We start from the raw sequence: 19,188 nt of genomic DNA on the forward strand, positions 1-19,188 counted from the left end.
AGTAACTCAAACTCAGTTTAATATTTTAGTTTATCCAACCATAAAGGCTCCTGGAAGAAATTCTCCTAAATGTATAAATGCTTTTAAAATGCATGAATCACAAAGATGTTTCTTGGCCTCAGACCACCATTGAATATGGCAGACGTGAATATGGAATTGACCCAGAGACAGAATAGCTTTTCATTTTGCATACAATTTTTGATTGCAATTAATACTTCTGTCAAAGAAAAATATTTGTTTGACTGAACTAAAATGTTTGATTTTTTCTTCATTTTAAATTAATCGATGCTGGTTTGGGGGGTTGTTTACAGTCATATAGAACAACATTTTAAAACGTTTGGTGCAAAGTTTTGCTTTAGTCCAAACTCAATCATGTCAGGGGTGGTGGGTTGTTGTTTTTTAAGAATTTTGGTCTGGTTGTTTTGAAAGCAACCAGTTAGCAGGCACTTCTTGATTACAGTGAAAAAGTAACCCTAAGATACAGAAAGTTTCAATATTCACATGAGATCATTGTGGCAAATCAATGGTAAAGTTTGGAATAATATTTTCTGGCTCTCATGTAATTGTAGTACAACGATTAATGTACAGGAAGAGGCAAATATACAGTGTACTGATAATCAGGGAACTGGTACAGTATTACAATAGGAAGCTCATTCAATCCCAATTGAAAAATATTTCTATGGTAGATAATGGATTAGGAAATGGGACATGAAGGCATCTATGGGAGAAAGGTAGATTAGGACATTAAAAGGGCTATGCTAGCTTTATATATCGCATGTTCCTTGTTTTATTTCAGGAGTATTGATGTGGGAGATATTCAGTGAAGGCAAGATGCCCTATGAGAGCAAGACCAATGGAGAAGTTGTGGAAGAAATCAGTGCTGGTGCCCGTCTGTATAAACCCAGACTAGCCTCCAATGCTCTTTACAAACTCATGAGACATTGCTGGAATGAGGTTAGTGCTGTAACACGTGCCATTTACTTCATGCAAGGAGATATACATCTACCTTGTATCAAAGGATCCAAAGCAGCGCTGACGTAATCTTAGGAAAGGTGTAGGGAAATTAAATTGACTCCAAAAGATTTCAATATTCTAAGAAAAATGACCTGCAGATTTAGAATGTGTAATTGATCAAATATTTGAAAAGGTGCAAGGATTGTTTGCGATGTGACTTTCACTGAAGCTTAATTTCAGAGGATGTCAGACTATGGACTACTGAAAATTGGGCAGGTGTTCTAGTGACAGTGTACTGTTATAATTCAGTCTGTGGACGCCTTACACAGGGATTCTGAGGGCCAAAACAAGAATTAGTTTAAATGTGTGCCCAATACATTTATGCCTTCTTTTTAATTTTACTCTAGAGTATATGCAGGGGCCTGATTCAGATCATAAAAGCCCCCTACCTCCAACAGTAGGGTCTCAATCTGGACCACGGCCCTTGCATCTACTCTACAGTAAAAATGGGAGAGAAACGTAGCTGCTAGACACACATGGGAAGTATGTCTGTGCTGATCCTGAAGCAGAGTGTGTTTGTGAGCAGTGGTGGGAGGGGGGCATATGGAAATAGTGGCCAGGAGGAGCTGGCCTCAGGCAATCTGTAATCCCTAAACCTACCCAGAGTCTTGTTGTTTGGGGAACAATTCATGGCCCATCAAAGAAGAAAACTGGATTTCTGATTAGTCCCTAAGGCCAAACTCTCAAACACGTTGGAGTCCAATCCTTCTGCTCTACCCACACACCAATTACCCAAGAGCCCTTCAATTCCCTCTATTTCAGACCTTTTCTACACAATGTATCTAGTTTCGGTTTTCTTGCAGAATTGAGATCCAAGCACTACACGAAGAACGTTTCCTTTTCTGCATTTCTGCTACATCAACTCAGGTGGCACTGTGGTAGAGTTGTTGTTGTTTATTCGTTCAGTCGCTTCCGACAATTCGTGACTTCATGTACACAAGTTTAAAAAAAGCATTTCCTTTCAGTTTCCCCATTAAATTCCACAGTCTTTGGACCAAGGTAGATCTCAGATGTTCCTGCCTCTGGGTGCACATTCTCCCAATCAGCTTGTTCTTCTGCCCCTTCTGATATGCAGTATTCCAAGATGCTCTAGGCTTCTAATTTGAGGGATCTGGCAGAAGTGTTAGCAAGAATGCGAGTCTGGAATCACAGAACCCAAGGGACAGAGGAATTTGTTGAACTTGCACCCTTCTCAGGTTGCAGGGTGTAAGAAATGGCAATAGAAAGTACATACATGACTTCATCTTTTTTCCACACTTCCAAGTATTGTGCAAAGGAGTAATTCACACATCAGCCCCCTTGTAGCTGTAACAGCAAAAGGAGCATAAGCACCTCCTCATGCTCTCCTTTTTTCAAGGAAAATGCCAAAATGCTATGGGCAATAGAGGACAGGAGGAAATGGAGAGAGCGGTAAGCAGGAGAAGAATATAGAATTACTCAATTGGACATTCTTTGGCTTAGTTATAATAAGGTATTGGGACTATATATAATGTTATCACATACTTGGTTAAGTATCAAGTGTCTGTTCTCTCTTTCTAGAGTCAGTCTGCCAATTTTCCTGTTTTTCCCAGTCAGCAGGGTAGGCACAGTAGAGATCAATTTACACAATCATTTTTGACACTGATTGTGGTGACTTTGGCCCATCATTTGTCTATGAATAAACGTTATGCTTCAGAATGTTCCTCCTTATATTTATATTTGAACCTGTGAAAAAGTATGCTCCATGACAGCGTTAAATATTTGTCTTGTAATGTAGGACCACATTCAAAAGAAAGCATTCTCTCAGATTTCTCATCTCATGGTGACTTCGCCCATCATATTTTCATTCAGCCCTTTATATCCTCATGAGAGGAACTTCCTTTGCTTCACAAAATAGTATTTAATCCCCCTCCCTGCTTTTTCCCTTCAGAAGCAAGACGACAGACCACCCTTCTCTATCCTGCTCTACCAGCTCAATGAACTCTCTGAAACTGATCTTTAACGAAAGCTTTAGAGGACTCTGAGAAGATGTGAAAAGCATGCCCAGTCTTATATAAGCATTGGACAGATGTACCCATCACTGAGATATTTTAGAGATAGCCCACCTGGGACAATAATTGCAAAAGGAAACCTGCCTCTCTCTTAAAATTGGGGAAATGAATAATGCAAGATGCTTTCAAGATTGCATCTAATAACCTGGCAAGCTATTCGTTGAAGATCCAGGGGCCTGTCTTACATTTGACATGACGACAGTGATGACAGTGGTGGTGATGACAGCAACAGAAGCATTTAGGATGAAGAGATCTGCCACTGCTTTACAGAGGAGAAATGGTCTCTTTATTGAAGAAAGTGTCCACATGAAGGGGAACTAAAATATATGACTTTGACCCTCCAAATGTGCTTGATGCTGAAAGAGAATAAGACAGCTATTTGTAAACAAATATTGTTGATGGCAGATTTAAAGCACAATCTTCTTAAAAGTCAATTATATGGATTAGCAGATTACATAGGGCACCACAGGAACAAGAGGGACCAGTCACTGCACCATTACTTTGGGAAACCTTATAACCTCTACTGAATGTCGTAGGTTGTTGACCTCCCCTTGTTGTATGACCTCCCCTTTCCCTGCTGTGCCGCACACTGGGTTCAAATGACATGTCAACCCCATTATTTCCCATGTTGTAGTGCAGGGAATAATGCAAATGGCGGTCACTGTGCATGCAGGGAGCAGCCACGCTGGTTTGTTCCCTTGCTGTGATCATCTGAACCCAGACAATGCATTAAAAGACCAGGGGCAGGATAGACAATTCTGAACCTCGTCAGAGTTTGCTGGAGGGAAAAGCAATTATACATATAAGGTCTGGCAACGCACCTGTGTATAGCATTCTCAAGAAAAGCAGCTGTGGAGAGCTTCTTATTGGCTTAGGATCCATTAATGTGGTAATGGAAACAATTGCAATTGAATCCCTTTGTATATGCACTTATATGCAAGGTGGGGTGCACCACACATTTAAAAAAGTGGACGTAAAGAGAACATGCAAATCCACCGCAACTGAGCATTAATTCGGGAGTCAGAATTAAGAACCTTTTACCTTCTGTGTTGCCTTCTGAAGACAAATCAGAATATTTAAATATTGACATGGTTACATATTGCTTTGTATGAACTAAATATTAGTCATTTATCGGAAAATGTATTCTTTAAGACTGTATTTCAAAAATAAGTTGTTGGGAAACTTCATTAATCTAGAGTACGATACTTAAGCAAGAATCAGGATTTGTGATAAAACATTCAGTGTCAAAGGGAAGATCTGGAAAAGACACCAACATTTTAAACTTTAACTCAGGTTATTTTTGTCTCTTGAGCATTACTTGGATGCCCGTGTAAAAATGATATTGGTAAAAGACTGGAAACTATGTAAATATTGAACTGGCTGATTCTTTTTCTCTGTGCCAAAAATAAGGAACTAGTGTTTTGTTTTTCATTTCACTTCTTGTATTTGTTTCTCTATATTACAGGATACTTTTTTTTGAAAGGAGCACCTGTTATAGTCTCCTCTTTTAGTTCATTATTTTTGTTTTCAAATGCCCTTACCCTGGAGGTATTCACGTAGAGACTAGACTACCATCTTGCAGGGATGCTTTCAAGTGGTTTCCTGCACTGAGTAGGGGGTTGGACTAAATGGCCTAAATGGGCTCTTCCAATTCTATGATTTGATGTATCCTGCTTGTAAATTCTAAGTCGACAGCTGATTGACCAATGTGCTATCAGAGTGCTGAACCAGATGGACCATTGGTCTGATCCAGCAGGGCTCTTTATGTTCTTATGTGTATCCCATTGTAGCGCAATGTGTTTGTCAAGGTGAATCATCCTAGAGGCTAAGATCAAAGGAATCTGATGGAAAGGTGAAATTATCTGATCTATCTAAAATCTGCCCATTTACAGATGTGTGTATGTCCTTTAGACGACGATGCCTGCCTTCCTCTCCTTCAGCTTGTTTTTTCGTCGCAGAATAGACCCCTTTTAATCCAACTTTTTTTTTAAAAAAAAAATGTGCTGCGATCTGCTGTGTGCAGGAAAAGTGGCATGATAAAAACAGCCCCTGAATGGGCCACATGGTCTTTGTTTACTTCCTCTTTCCCTTCCAGGCAGAAAGAGGAAGTAATAAGGGACAAAAGCAGGAGCGGAGAAGCAACAGTAAGGAAAAGCGATTTCCCCCCCATGTGATGACACTCTATATTTTTTACCCTAAGACTAAACTGAGGCATTTGTTTAGCCTACAAAGTTGTGGACACAACTTTGTATTATCTCTCAAAGACCCATGCATTCTTTTCTGAAATCTTTCTTTGACATGGTACTGCTGTAGTGGATCAGCCACACTGTTAATCAAGCTTCTTTGCATTTAGGTTCAGCCTGGCCATTCAGCAGAGTGAGGTGACCGCCTCAGGTGGGAAATGTTGAGGGCAGCAAATTGTCATTTATTTATTTATTTTTAAAAAATGGCATACGTGTACAACATTGGAATTTCTACCTCAGGAATGGAAATATCTCAAAGTGGCTCTGTTCCCATTAGTTCATTCCTAATGACCAGATAGATCATGGCCATTCCGCACACCCCAGATCTTGACATGCTTCCTTGCCAGCGTATTTGGCAGTGATAGCACAATACCATGTTTATCAAAAAGGACCTTTACATCAAGATTATAGAAAGTCCTGCCAAAGTCCTCAACAGGCAGTGCAAACGTATTTATTCTAGTGCACTTGGGTGATTCCTTTGAAATTTGGATTGGATTTAATGGCATCACTGTTTTGTGCTTTGTAAGTTATTATTACTGTGATTATATTTTATATTGTATTTGCATTTTATATATTCTGTTATCTACTTTGAGCATTTTAAAAATGCTAAACTAATATATATATATATATATATATATATATATATATATATTGTTGTTGTTCTTAAGCCAGGAAATGAATGAATAATAAAATAAATATATAATACTTATAGGAGATAACAAAAATATTAATAGATTATCAATTGTTCGACAGTAGCCTTAAAGAGCAATGTCTCAGTAATCTTTCATGTAACTACTATCTTTATACAATGTTTCAATGAACATATCTGAATTTAGTAAGTCTTCCACCGTATATAAAGAGCATTTTATTGTAAAGGAGCATGTTGACTGGTGGTCCTAAAATAAGAACTTAAAAACAACAAGAACATGATCCAGCAAGACATCTGTGGGTTTAAGATGCCCTCTGTGTGTGTTGTTAGTGTAAAAGTCCATAAACTACTAGGACACACTGGATTAAGGCCCAAACTGAATTCTTTGGAAGAACGAATTAACTCCAGAGTAATATTTGATCAATCTGAGCTAATAATCACATTTTGAGGGATCTTAATAGTTTCTCGTACTCTGAAAGGTTTAAATAATAATCACATCCCGCTCATAACTATTTCGAATGTATAGACAGCAGCTTCTTTGAGATCAGAAACCCACTGAGCTTAATTACAATTAACTTTTGTAATCCAGCGAGAGAACGGTTGTTATAGGGTAAATTAAAATAAATAAGTAAATGCTTACTACACACTTACTTAGTCGTTGGACAATTTCATATTTATGCTATAGCAAGCTATAGGAAATTTAAGAAATCTATACACTGGTTGAACACAATTTATGTACTGAATAGTCTTCCTGCAGGAAAGCACTTGTATTCAAAATATGTTGGGAAATTTGGAAACCAGCTTGTTAATAAAATCATTTTTATACCCTTTGTGTTTGTCTTCTCTTTAGCCCTCTTTCATACAGCCCTCTTTTTACTTCCATAACTTTCATAGCCTACATTGAAGATTTGTTTGTTTGTTTGTAAACCACTTCAAGATTTGTTTAAGATGAGAAGCGATATATTATTATTATTATTTATTTATATAGCGCCATCAATGTACATGGTGCTGTACAGAGTAAAACAATAAAATAGCAAAACCCTGCCGCATAGGCTTACATTCTAATAAAATCATAATAAAACAATAGGAAGGGGAAGAGAATGCACCAAACAGGCACAGGGTAGAGTAAAACTAACAGTATAATTATTATTATTATTATTATTATTATTATTATTTATATAATTTTTCTAGCTCTACCTGGAGATACTAAGGATCGAACCTGGGACCTTCTGCCTGCAAAGTATGTGCTCTATCACTGAGCTATGGTCTTGAATGGTAGCCTTGAAAGATCATGAGGTGTTGCTTAGGAATGTCAGTACAATTTGTTGTAATTCATTCTTAAAGGCTTCCAAAATACTCATGGCTCCCATCAGGCAAATGCATGTGTATGTGTTTCACTTCATACAAGGGGAATAGAATGCAACCCCATTACAGTTAATAGGATTATTCATCTGCATAAAGACAAACCTGTAAATCTTTTCAAGGTTAGATTTAATTCTCTTTCCCCAGGGTGCTGTAATGTGAGATTTAAATTGCCATAAAGCCTGACTCTGCAAGAGGCAAAAAATAGTAGCAGTATTAATATTTCACTATATCCACAGAATTGCAGGGCCAAAAGAGTCTGTGACGATAGGGCATTCACTTCATCTCTACTACAGATAGTTTGCTTCCAAATATATAACAAACCAGAAGAATACAGCCAGTAACCATTCAGGTTTCAAAGTGCCACACAAGCAAGAAAGCAAAGGTATAATGGACAATAAAGCTACCAATGGCTAATAGTAATAATGACTATAAATTTTCAAATCCTTCCCAAATCTGGTACCTTCTAGATGTTTTGGACATCAACCCCTAGCAACCCCAGCTGTCAGAGCCAATGATCAAGAATGCTGGGAGTTGTCGTCCAAAACATCTGGAGGACACCAGGTTGGGGAAAGCTGTATTACTCCAGTATGCCTCTGAATACTGCTTGCTGGGGAATACAAGCAGAAGGGTGCTGTAACTGTGCTCATGTCCTGCTTGTGGACTGTCCATCAGTTTCTGGTGAACAGAATGCTGAGCTAGACAGGCTGTGTGTCTGATTCAGCACAAGTCATAAAGAAGAACTAGAGAAATCTGGTGGATATTTTTGTTGTTGTTGTTGTGTTGAACAACCACAGATGGTTTAAGTCAGTAAACTGTAATACATTGCAAGCAAAAGCAGTGTGATGCTTTCTAAGAGACAATGTAGAGCTCTAAATGCACAGTGTTCTGTCTCCTTTTTAGCCCTTTCCAGGCATTCTTCATCCCTTGTTGAAGGAATGCACGAGGAGACCACATGTAGAACCTCCATGGTTACAGGAGGCTCTTCCGTTCCGACTGTCACACTCAATGCATAATGGGCAACAGAAACACGCTAGGAGGGGGCGGGGCTGGAGCACTCCTCTTCTCACGCATTCATTCATCACAGGATTAAGAATGCCTGAAGAGGGCTTCCAGCCAATGTACACCCTTCTAAAGCTGGGATTTCCAAAGCTGGGCCTGTGGGTACCAATGTGCTCATGGGCACCTCTTTTGGTACCTACCAAGTGCTCCTCCTGATTTTTATTTTATTTCTTAAGATTTTTTTATTATTATTACTTGGGAGGTTGGCATGCATGCTGCAATGCAAAGTGCTGCCCCCCCCCCCCAGTTCCATCTTTAGTTAGATTCAAATGAATAGTTTTGTATTTCATTGCTCAGATCCCACTTCTGCTTTGTATTTAGATTTTTGGACAAGTTACTCTGTTTTTAGTCTCACCACTTGCCTCTTGGAAAATGAGTGATTTGTGACAGGCCATGTCACCCCCCCCCCCCGGTAACCATTTTATACATGAGCAAGCCTTCCCCCTCCCATGGGAGCCATTTTGTAAGAGTACCTTCAACATAATCTCAACTTTCCAAATTCGGTCCGCTATTTTAAAGACGACTTTAAAGTCTAGACCCACTTCTTTAGCAAGGGTAATAGCTTATAGAACCCTATAGAAGGGTTTCCAATTTTTTTTACTCTACTAGCACATTCATGGGCACAATGATGGTCTTTCAGGGACCTGGATCCCAAGCCATTTAGGGCTTCACTGCAAGCCTAGCAATCTAGCAAACGTATTTTGGACTAACTATAATTTTCAACTTGTCTTCAAAGGCAAACCCACATACAACCCAATATATTACCCCACATACAGGTTGTCAGGGAGTGAATAACCATAGCTGTCTCTATCCAGGAAGGCCCCCAGTGGTGAACTAAGCTTCAACTTTTACAATGAGTAACTTGGATTCCTCCCTATAGTTTATTATTACATACTTGATTTCATGTAGCACCAAAGGGAAATTGTATGTTATATTATAATTATATTAGATTATTACATTATATCATATTAAAAGAGGAATGAACATTTACCCATTTTAGGAAGAAAAGTCAGCTCATCTTTCAAATGTAAAATGTATACAAAATTGTATAACTCCTCCTCCCCATCAGAAATTCCATCCATCTATTATTGGGCATCTCTTGGGGTGGGTGGGAAGTCAGCTCATCTTTCAAAGGTAAAATATATACAAGTTTGTACAATCCATCCCCACCAATCACAAATTCCATCCATCTATTATTGGTGGTGGTGGTGAGTCTTAAGGCTTGATGCTCTACTCCACGGAGGCGAATCAAAAACAGTCCCTGTCTGATTAACAGGTGCAGTTGCTTGTCGGGGAGGGAATAGCTGCATTGTGGGGTGGGGGGAGTGCATAGGGGGGTGGGAATAGGTTTCTCTCTCCCCGGTGGGCGGGGATGGTGATGAGTTCAGCAGAAGAGCTCAGGAAGTGCACGGGCTGCAGCCATTTCCTGCTCTTTGTGTGTGTGTGTTGTGTGTGTCTGTGTGTCCGTGTATGTATGTGTGTGCGCGCGTGCGCGCGTGACACAAATAGATTCAGGCAGCAGCGGGGAGGGGAGGGAGGCAGCAGCGCCGACTGTAGCGGCGGCGGAGGTGGAGACTGCCGGGCGGCGGCGGCGGCGGCAGCAGCGCCTCAGCATCTTTGCCTCCTTCATTGCCTGCCTGCTGCTGCTGCATCCCGCACTGAGGCCAGCCGCAGAGGCCGCCAGCAGCAGCAGCAGCAGCAGCATCCTCGCCGCCAGTGCCAGGTAAGAGGGGAGGATTTCCCCGCTCTTCTGGTCCAGGGACCCTCCTGGACATAATGGCACTGCGCTCGCCGTCTGGCTGGGGAGCCACCATCGAGCACGAGGCGGAGGGGCCGTGATTGCGGCTGAAGGGGGCGCGGGGTGGGATTGCTTCTTGGAGGCTTCTTTAGCCCGGGAGCTGTCTGTAGCCGCGCTGGAGAGAGAGAGGAGAAGAGAAGGGGGGAGGTCGGGCTGGTGCTGAAAACGGAGCAGCAAAAGGACGCAGGTGCGATTCGGTGGCTCCTTCTTCCCTAGCGACAGAAGCCGGGAGCTCTCTGCCTCCCGCCCCCGCTCCGGTTCCTTCATGCATCCGCTGCCAGCCTCCCCAGCTTCGGCCGACCGCGAGGAGGGCCTTTGGCTCTTTTGAGGGAGAGGAGGGCTGCCCGGGAAGGCTCCCTGGGTGCAAGTTAGGAAGCTGAATGTGACAGCTTTGCTGAGAAGGGCGGCTCGCGGCATGAGATTGCAAAGCCCTGCCATGATACAGACCGTTCTGCAACAGGCTTCTAGCCAGACCCCGGGCGTTTTCCCCCTTTTCGGCTTGGGGTCGCCATCTGCAAAGAAAGAGGCAAGAAGGGGATGGGAAGCAGAAAGTAGGTGCAGGTGCTGCTGTCATTCTTTTGCCAAGAAACGGCCCAGCTTGGCCCCCAAGGAAGGGTTTTACAAGAGATATCCCAGAATGCTTAGAGCTACCTGTGATATTCGAGGCCTCCTTGTTTATTATAATGCACCAAGTAACTACCATGTGATCGAGCTTTACTGGTATATATTTTTTGTGAATGAAAATCTGCGGGAAAGGAAATACCTATTCGATCTTTCTTAAGTAGCAGATTGGGTTTAATTAAGCAATGGCTTTGAGGATCAATTCCAAGCCACCCCTGTGACAGTTGTCCAGTAATTTAGTCTTTAGATATATGGGTTGTTGTTTTTTGAGTTGGAAAATAGAAGGTGTGGTGCATAGATCTGGGTGTGGGAGGTGAATGGAAAATGCTCAAAGGGAAATTGCTTGGATTCAGAGTAAGCATGCAAATTGTCAAAACAGAAATATAGGGGGGGAAAGATGACAGAGTGGCAGAGATGAAAGCATGAATAGATCACCAAAGTAAAAATATTTTCTGCAAGACATACTGAAAGAAAGAAAGAAAAAGGTTAGAACCAATGAGAATTATGGACTTGAACCTTGAGAAATTTAGAGGTATGACAACCTACTCAAAATATGCTTTGGATTGAGCAAAAACAAAACAAGCCCGATCTTTCAGTTCCTTCCTCTTCCATATCTACATTCTATCCTTGAGAATGCATTAAAACAACACTATACAGAAGTATTTGTCTGAGTCATACTTTTGAACCCACAAGGTGTGAGTAGGTTGGAAATGGGTTAGCTTGTTTGTAGTGCCAAAAAAGTCCCAAATGACAGAAGATAAATGGGTTTTGCAGACAACCGCTCCATAAGTCACAGCTGAGATCTGTGCAAAAAAAATGAGAGGAGGACAAATTGAAGTGGCTGCATTTTGGTGGGGATTCTCTGGGTTCTTTTTAATGTGTGCCCTGTAGAAGTTAAATTTAAACAAACAAAGAACCCAGAACTTGGATTTACAGACAAGAATGATACTGCTGGTTAGTGATGCAGCAGGGGCCCCTGACCCATCTGTTGCTGTCATTGTGGTGGTTGGAGCTGAAGGATTTCACATCACAAGAATTTCAAGTAATAAAGTGGAAGTGGTCTGTTGACTACAGGAAATGGAAAGAAAGACATGCATTTATCAGGTGTTATTTGTTTCGTTAGAGGAAAAACTGGACCTTTGTGCATATAGAGGATTTTTGGTTGGTGAAATGTATGGTATCAGCTGAGTCCAGCTATTTTTCTTTGTTCAACACAACACTTCTCAAAGTGGGAGATGCACTTCTCCAAGGAAGTGGCCAAGGAAATTGCCCTTACCAACTAACCACACACCTCTAAATTAATGTCATGGAAGTCTCCTGCTATATTAATTGGAAGCTTACAAATGTGTGCATTTGTGTTTATCATGTAGGCCAGCCTTCCCCAACCTGGCAACCTCCAGATGTTTTGGGCTTCAATTCCCATCAGCTCCAGACAGCATGGCCAATGGTCAGGATTTCTGGGAGTTGTATCCCAAAACATTTGGAGGATACCAGGTTGGGAAGCCACCATTTTTCTTGGAGATCTGTTTTGCTTTCTTAGGATCCCTCCCATTTTTCCCCACCCACTTTTCTTTGTTTTTAGCCTCTTATTTTATTTATCTAAATATTTTACCCCATCTTTTGGCCCAGGCCAACCCCCAAGGCTGCTTATAATAATGCAAAAACAATAAAATAGAGGACTTGTGGAATAGCCCTGCTTCCCCATTTCATTTCCCTCAGCACAGCCTGCAGGAATGGCTGCTGCTAGAGACAGTTGTGAAGGAGGGTTTATTTGTATCCACCATTGGGAGGCTCACTGTGCCAAATTTTGAGGCATTGCGTTGTTATTATAATTGATTTATCCAGCACCATCAGTGTGAATGGCACTTTACAGAATACAAGGACAAGTCTCTTCCATGAGGAGCTTATAATCTAATGCTTGAAAGGGAACAGAGGGAGAGAATAACACTTATCTTTTTTTTCAGTTGTAATGCTAAAGTATGTTTTAACATTGTGTGCATGAACTTTGGTCTAGTGCTCACACTTTTCCTCCTGCATGGCGACAAGGAAAAAAATCAGAAGGTTTTGGTTCTGTTTTCAATTAACTAAGATTTATTGTGTCTGAATCTAGATCTGTGGTTAAACTACGGTTTAGGGAAACAATCCATGATTGTAAACCATGGTTTGATGTTGGCTTTCCTCCCTAAACTATAGTTAAGACAAACCACTGTTTATTTGTGTTTACATATAATGAGTAACTATGGTTAATTGGAAATGGAAGTGAAAGCTTCCATTTTCTTGCTCATGGCTGTGCTAGAGAGGAGAAGGGAGAGTGAGCTCACGAGCCCAAGGCTTGTTTACATCATGCATTGTATTCAAATGCAGCCATTGCAATTTCACATACTTATATTAGATAGGTATGCTCTATTTTTTTCATTATGAGAAATCATCAAGCTTTGTAGACAACAACAATGGGAGAGATTTTCAAGTAATTGGGCTAATGTTTAATTACCTAAGTGTGCCATTATAAATAATGGTTTTATTATCATATGAAATATGGTGCTTCAATTGTATACCTTCCATGTTCCAACAACCAAAATTATGACTATAATAACTCACCAATTAAAACAACAGGTGTTTCTAAAATGCTACTTGGATCCTCTTGCTACAAAGGCATATGTCTATCTGACAACCTGCCCATGTGTTGCGATATTCTTGGGAGGCTCTTTCCTATGTATCCCTGCTCGGAGAAGAATCCTATGTGACAAGGGAGAGTCTTTTCTATAAACTGTTACTAACATTGCAATCCTTTTGTCACCAAGATAAAACTTTTTTCTTTGCCCAGGCATTTTAATGTCAGTCAGCTTGAATATTTTACCTGACTCTAAACTATTTGAGGACAATGCTGTTGTTTTATTGGTGTGACTATTTCATCTGACTAGTTACGATCATCTGACTAGTTACGATCACGTTTTTTAAAATATTTTAATTAACAAATAAATGAAATCCTAAATGGCAGCGTATGGTGGGAATGAATATTATCTCAGATAGAATTAAGAGCATCAAAAGTAATATCAAAAATGTTAAAGAGAAGGCAACTTTAGGCGCATTGTAGATCAGCATACAGTTGCCCTCCATGAGTAGCCCCCTCCTTATGTGTTTATTCAGTACAGGACACCTGAACAGAGGTCAAATGTGCATAGGATTGTAGCCAAAGTGAGATCATTGTCAATTTAAATTCTATTAATTTGGAATACATAGTATGTAAGAAGTTCTATACATTATTCCGAATGCACACACTTTGTGAGTTTCATTGGGAATTCAGAATTTAATTAAGTTTATTTCACTAGGGCCTGTTTAATTGCTTGTGACTTTTAAAAAATCCATGTAATGTACAGCATCCAATTTCATTTTCTGCTACTTAATTTTGCCAGATCAGAAATTACCTAAGCAAACAACACAGTTCCAAAATGGTAAATATCAAAGATAAAATTGAGATGTTGATGATTGAGAAAGTGAAAATAGTTATGCAGACTTTGAAATGGATATTTCTTGTCACCAGCAAAGAAAGACTCCGGCTACAGCTAGACCTACGGTTTATCCTGGGATCATCCAGGGTTCACCCCTGCCTGAGCACTGGATCCCCTGTGTGTCACCTAGATGAACAGGTTTGACCCCTGGACGATCCAGGGATAAACCTTAGGTCTAGCTGTGGCCTCCGTTTAGAAGATCTTGTAAAAAACACTTGTTTAAACCCTTAATACAGCACCAGCTGCACTGGTTATCAGTGTGTTTGTGAACCCAATTTAAAGTACTCGTTTTTACCTTTAAACCCTTATGCGGTTTGGGACCCAATTACTTGAAGGGCCACCTTCACTGATATCAGCCTGCCTGAACTTTAAGATCAACAAGAGAGGGCCTTTTTATTTGCCCAACTTTGAGAGCAGTTAGGTGACTGAATACACGAGTCAGGGCCTTTTCTGCATTGGCCCCACACTTCTGGGATGGCACCCCACCAGACCTCATCATTGCAGGTTTTTAAGAAAGCCCTGAAAACTTACTCCTTTATTTTGGCCTTCCCCTGATTATATTTTATTGGACTGGGTTGTAGCTGTAATTGCTTGTTGTAGGTTTTGTTTTATGCTGGTGTTAGTTGTTAATTAGAATATTTGCTGTTTTTATTATTGGATTGGTTTTTGTTATGTGAATTTTTGGGAAGGATCCTGAAAGATGCCCAAGAAATATTTTAAATCAATCAATCTCAAACATACTGAGGCTGTAATCCTATGCAGACTTACCTGGAGTAAGCCCCATAGAACACAGTGGTACTTATTTCTGATTAAAAATGCATAGGATTGTACTATGAGTATATGAATTAAAACCTGCAATTCATTCTTTTATCTTTTGTTTCCTTACTGGTTGTATCCCATCTTTCCATATTATGTTCAAGGTGGTTAATAAAACCAAGGTTCCAAAAAGGAATGTCTAAAAATCAATACAAAATATAAAAAAATGAGGGCTGGTACTTCTCTCTACTGTTGCCAAGGTTACCACTGTTAAAAAAAAAAATCTCTGAAACAACCTTGTATGTTAGCAAACAGGATATTCGCCTCCACTAACACATTATTTAGCAGATGTGGAGGAGGATTACATTTGCTTAGTATGAAGACATGTATCCCTTCTTCCTATCTGATTGCCCAGTTCACTTGGCATGAAGAACCATGGGGGAATTGTAATCTCTTCTCCTCCCATTTGTTCCCCTCTTGTGGCCATGACAATTTTGAATGTGAAAGTATATCGTCCAAAGCCTGTGTCAATACTGGGCCTTGGGCAGCCAGGAGCTCAAGGAACTAGAGTACAAGCTCTCACTCTAGCAAAATGGGCCTGAAGGCATGGCAGAATTTGCAGGAGAACTAGGCAAGACTGGAGACTAGGGCCTTAGCTAGACCTACCTGTTAGCACGAGATGGAGGAGGGAAGATCTCGTGATGTGTTTATCACGAGATCTCTCCTCCGTTTACATGCAATGGGTGACGACCTCAGAAGGAGAGGCATTGCGCCCACCATTTTTTTATTAAAAGGCCAGCAGTACACAAACGCTCATGCAAAAGGTTAGTATTTTTTTTAATTTAAGTTATTTTCCCCGCTCCCCCCAATCCTTATCTCGGGATTGTCCCTGTGCGTGACGCACAGGGGCTCCTGGGATCAGGCAGGGATGATCCCTCCCTTGCCCCAGGATCTCGCCCCCCCTTTAGCCCTGGTTTTTCCATGGTCTCGGGCTGAACCCGAGGCCGCGTAACGTGTGGCCGGGCCCCGAGGGTTGACCCTGCTCCTCGCGATCACCCCGGGATTTCGCCCCATATAGCTATGGCCTAGGAATAGGTAAGAAAACTAAGCAGCTACATAAGCTAAGCAGAGAAGGCTGGTTGCTGCCCAGGCAAAGGCCCAAGACTGACCTTGAAGCTAGGCCAGGCGAGGCAAGTGGGGAAACCAATGGGCAGCCTGGGTGGGTGCTGTGCGTCCTGGAACTGGGAAGATAATCAAGCTGTTTCAGACTTCCTAGTGTAACCTTCAGTGCTCAATGCAAGAGCTGTAAAATACTTAGCAGGAGGCCCCTGATTCTAGTCATGGCTGCCCTTGACAAGCTGGCGAATGAAATGCCCTAAAAGGGGAAATCGGTAACAAGTGTGTTTTGGGATTACTATTCTGGTCCCATAATTCTGGGTGGTTTGAGAGAGGTGAGGCGTGGTTCCCCCACCCTCTTATCTATGGTCTACCACTCCCACCCTTCTTCCTTTTTGATAACAAGTACAGGAAAAGGTAGGATGCTGTTGGTGTCCCAACAACATTTCCTTTGGCAGCTGATAGGTATATTTTGCTCATACTTATGATAGATGCTCAGGTTGGGAAGGAGCATACTTTCGGTCAGAACTGCTGATTATACATGGCTTTTAGAGCAGAGGTTTGCACTGTGTTTTGACTCACTTGCTTCAGTTATCTGAAACTAGTTTCTGACATGCTTCAGTTATCTAAAACTAGTTTCTTTGTAGGTATCGTTTTATGGTATCCTGTGGTTCTCATTTTGTGGTACCCTATGGTCTGAATTGCATAACATTGCAATCCAGACCATGGGTAGGTGGATAAAAACTGTAAAATTGCACCACAGTTGCTATTTTGCATTGTTTATTTGGCTTCTGCTAGTCATTTTCACTTTGACTCATGCTCCTGCACCTCTCCAATGTTTTTTTTAAAATTCCACAGGTGTTGCCCACACACTGTCAATGCCTTTCCCAACCTTTTGTATCCTAGGAAACAAGAAATGTGATTGTCAGGATGCTGAATTGCACATCAGTACCAAATTCAGCATTTGCATGACATGGTCATGGAATTACAGGATCTGCACAGCTCTGGACAATGCCATTCCATTGCTTGATTTGTTTGGTTGTTTGTTAGTTGAATAATTTTATTCAACTAACAAATACTAATAATATTGTAATATTATCATTGTTGGTTGTTACTATTGATATTATATTATATTATATTATATTATATTATATTATATTACACTGTCCTGGGATTCCATGTGGATGAAGGGCAGTCTATAACATTTTAAATAAAATAAAATATATAAGGGGCTCTTGTCACAAATTCATCCCCTGTTGAAGACGGAGCTGTCCTAGGTTGATATCTGAAACACATGGTCCTTGTTAAACATGGTAGAGGAGCTATTCTGTTGATCCCCAGAGGACAGTGATTGCACATTTATGTAAACAATTGCCCAGGCCGGTTGTGTAGCTTGTCTATGTTCATCAGAGAGCAAGTTCATTTCAGAGAGCAAAAGGTCAGCCTAGCGTAGCACAGATTTTATTGAGGGAGTTGCTGATTTAGCCAGTTTTGTGATGTCTTGAAATATTTAAATACTCTTCTCTGGCCTGAGTGGAGAAAGGAAAACATTGCATGGAAAATATTGTTTTAAAAGGAAAAACAAGACTCCAGAGTTATTTGTTTTTTAGAGATCGTGGTGGTTGTGCTTCATGTAATTTAAAGCATACGGTTTCCCGTGTGAAAGATAAAAATTATATTTTTGCAAAAATCCTCCTTTCAAGCTTGTTGAGATAACTCCACCTCTAGTATTGTTACACGTTGAGAGTTCGGTGTTGCAACGGTTGCTTCTCATACATGACAACGCAGGAAGTGTTGCACCTATACATGAACCACAAAGAATACTGTTTATTTCCCCCCATCCTGTGCTGCTCCCTTTTAAGCACCCGCTTCAGTCAACCCTGTCAACCTTGCCTGATATAAGCCCAGGAGGCACAGATGGCTTCTGTTGGCTAATACCCCATGCTGACCTTTTGATCACTGACCCAGTGACCCCATTGCCATATCATTGAAAAAGAAGGGCTCTCTTTGGCTTGGGCTGGTTGTGAGGATGAAGATAACATTAAGTAGCAGATGGTTTTGGCTTACATGAGAAAGCTTGGTAGATCCACCATTGGAGCAACAAAATTGCTCTTTAGAAATCATGAATTGGGGAGGAACGGACAAGAGATTAGTGTAAACTTTCTCATGTAATCAGTAGAAAGCAAACAAGTAGCTGCCAATATTTCCTTTCTGGCAGCACACCTGTGCCTTGAACATCTGCCTGATGGGAAGAAATTTAGTGGGAAGAATTTTTTCTGGTGTGAAAATCACATAAAGCTTCCTCTGGCCAGGTGTAGCTACTAAAGGCACAGGGACTCAGCTGCTGGGGGCGGGATGTTTGCAACCCTAATGTATGTACAGTATGTATGTACATTTTGTTTCACCATTATTTCATTTAATTTTTTTTTAAAAATAATATTTTTGTCTGTTTATAACAAAGGTATCTGAACTCGAGTCCCAGTGTGCTGTTTGAGAAAAAAAAGTTCATATTCCCCCATTCTGATATCCCAGTTAAACTTTTCTAAAAGAAGCAATATTTGAATGATAACTGTGGTGAACACCTATGGCTATCGACAAAGATTGCCAACTTCAGGCCTGCACTAGATTCCTTTGCTTTTAATAGCAGCTTCAAATAGAGGCTCAGTAAGTGAGGCTTTTCCAATCAAAGGAAGTAGTATCTCTAATCAGCCAGCAGCAGTGACAGGAGCAGCCATGTCTGCTGAACCTCTCACTGCCATGAATCTGTTAAAACACACATAAGTCTCCTTCATTCCACGAGTTGGCAACCTTTTTACTCCTGAACACATGCAGCATTTAGAAGATTCTGTGTCCGCTTTGTGCCTTCCCTGATTTGCAGCACAAGCACGGAATGAAATCTGTTATATTGGATGGAGTTTGCAATGAAGAGATCTCAGGCTTTTTTTTTTTTAAAGCAGCTTTCTAGCTCCATGATTATAAAGAAAAACTTGGGCATATATGTTTATTGATTCCCAGAAACCAAAGGGAC

The 19,188-nt window shown here is 40.8% G+C and overlaps 1 protein-coding gene across 2 annotated transcripts in view; it reads left to right on the plus strand.

Moving 5' to 3' along the window:
* The window catches only part of ITK (IL2 inducible T cell kinase), a 36,405-nt gene extending 33,410 nt beyond the window's left edge, over positions 1-2,995 (plus strand). For both annotated transcript variants that reach the window (XM_063123332.1, XM_063123331.1), the window contains 2 exons: positions 797-954; positions 2,924-2,995. In XM_063123332.1, the coding sequence (XP_062979402.1) occupies positions 797-954; positions 2,924-2,995 (230 nt within the window). The remainder of the gene's footprint in view (positions 1-796; positions 955-2,923) is intronic.
* Positions 2,996-19,188: the final 16,193 nt, after the last annotated feature.

Source organism: Elgaria multicarinata, chromosome 3, assembly GCF_023053635.1.
Source record: "Elgaria multicarinata webbii isolate HBS135686 ecotype San Diego chromosome 3, rElgMul1.1.pri, whole genome shotgun sequence".
Taxonomy (NCBI): domain Eukaryota; kingdom Metazoa; phylum Chordata; class Lepidosauria; order Squamata; family Anguidae; genus Elgaria; species Elgaria multicarinata.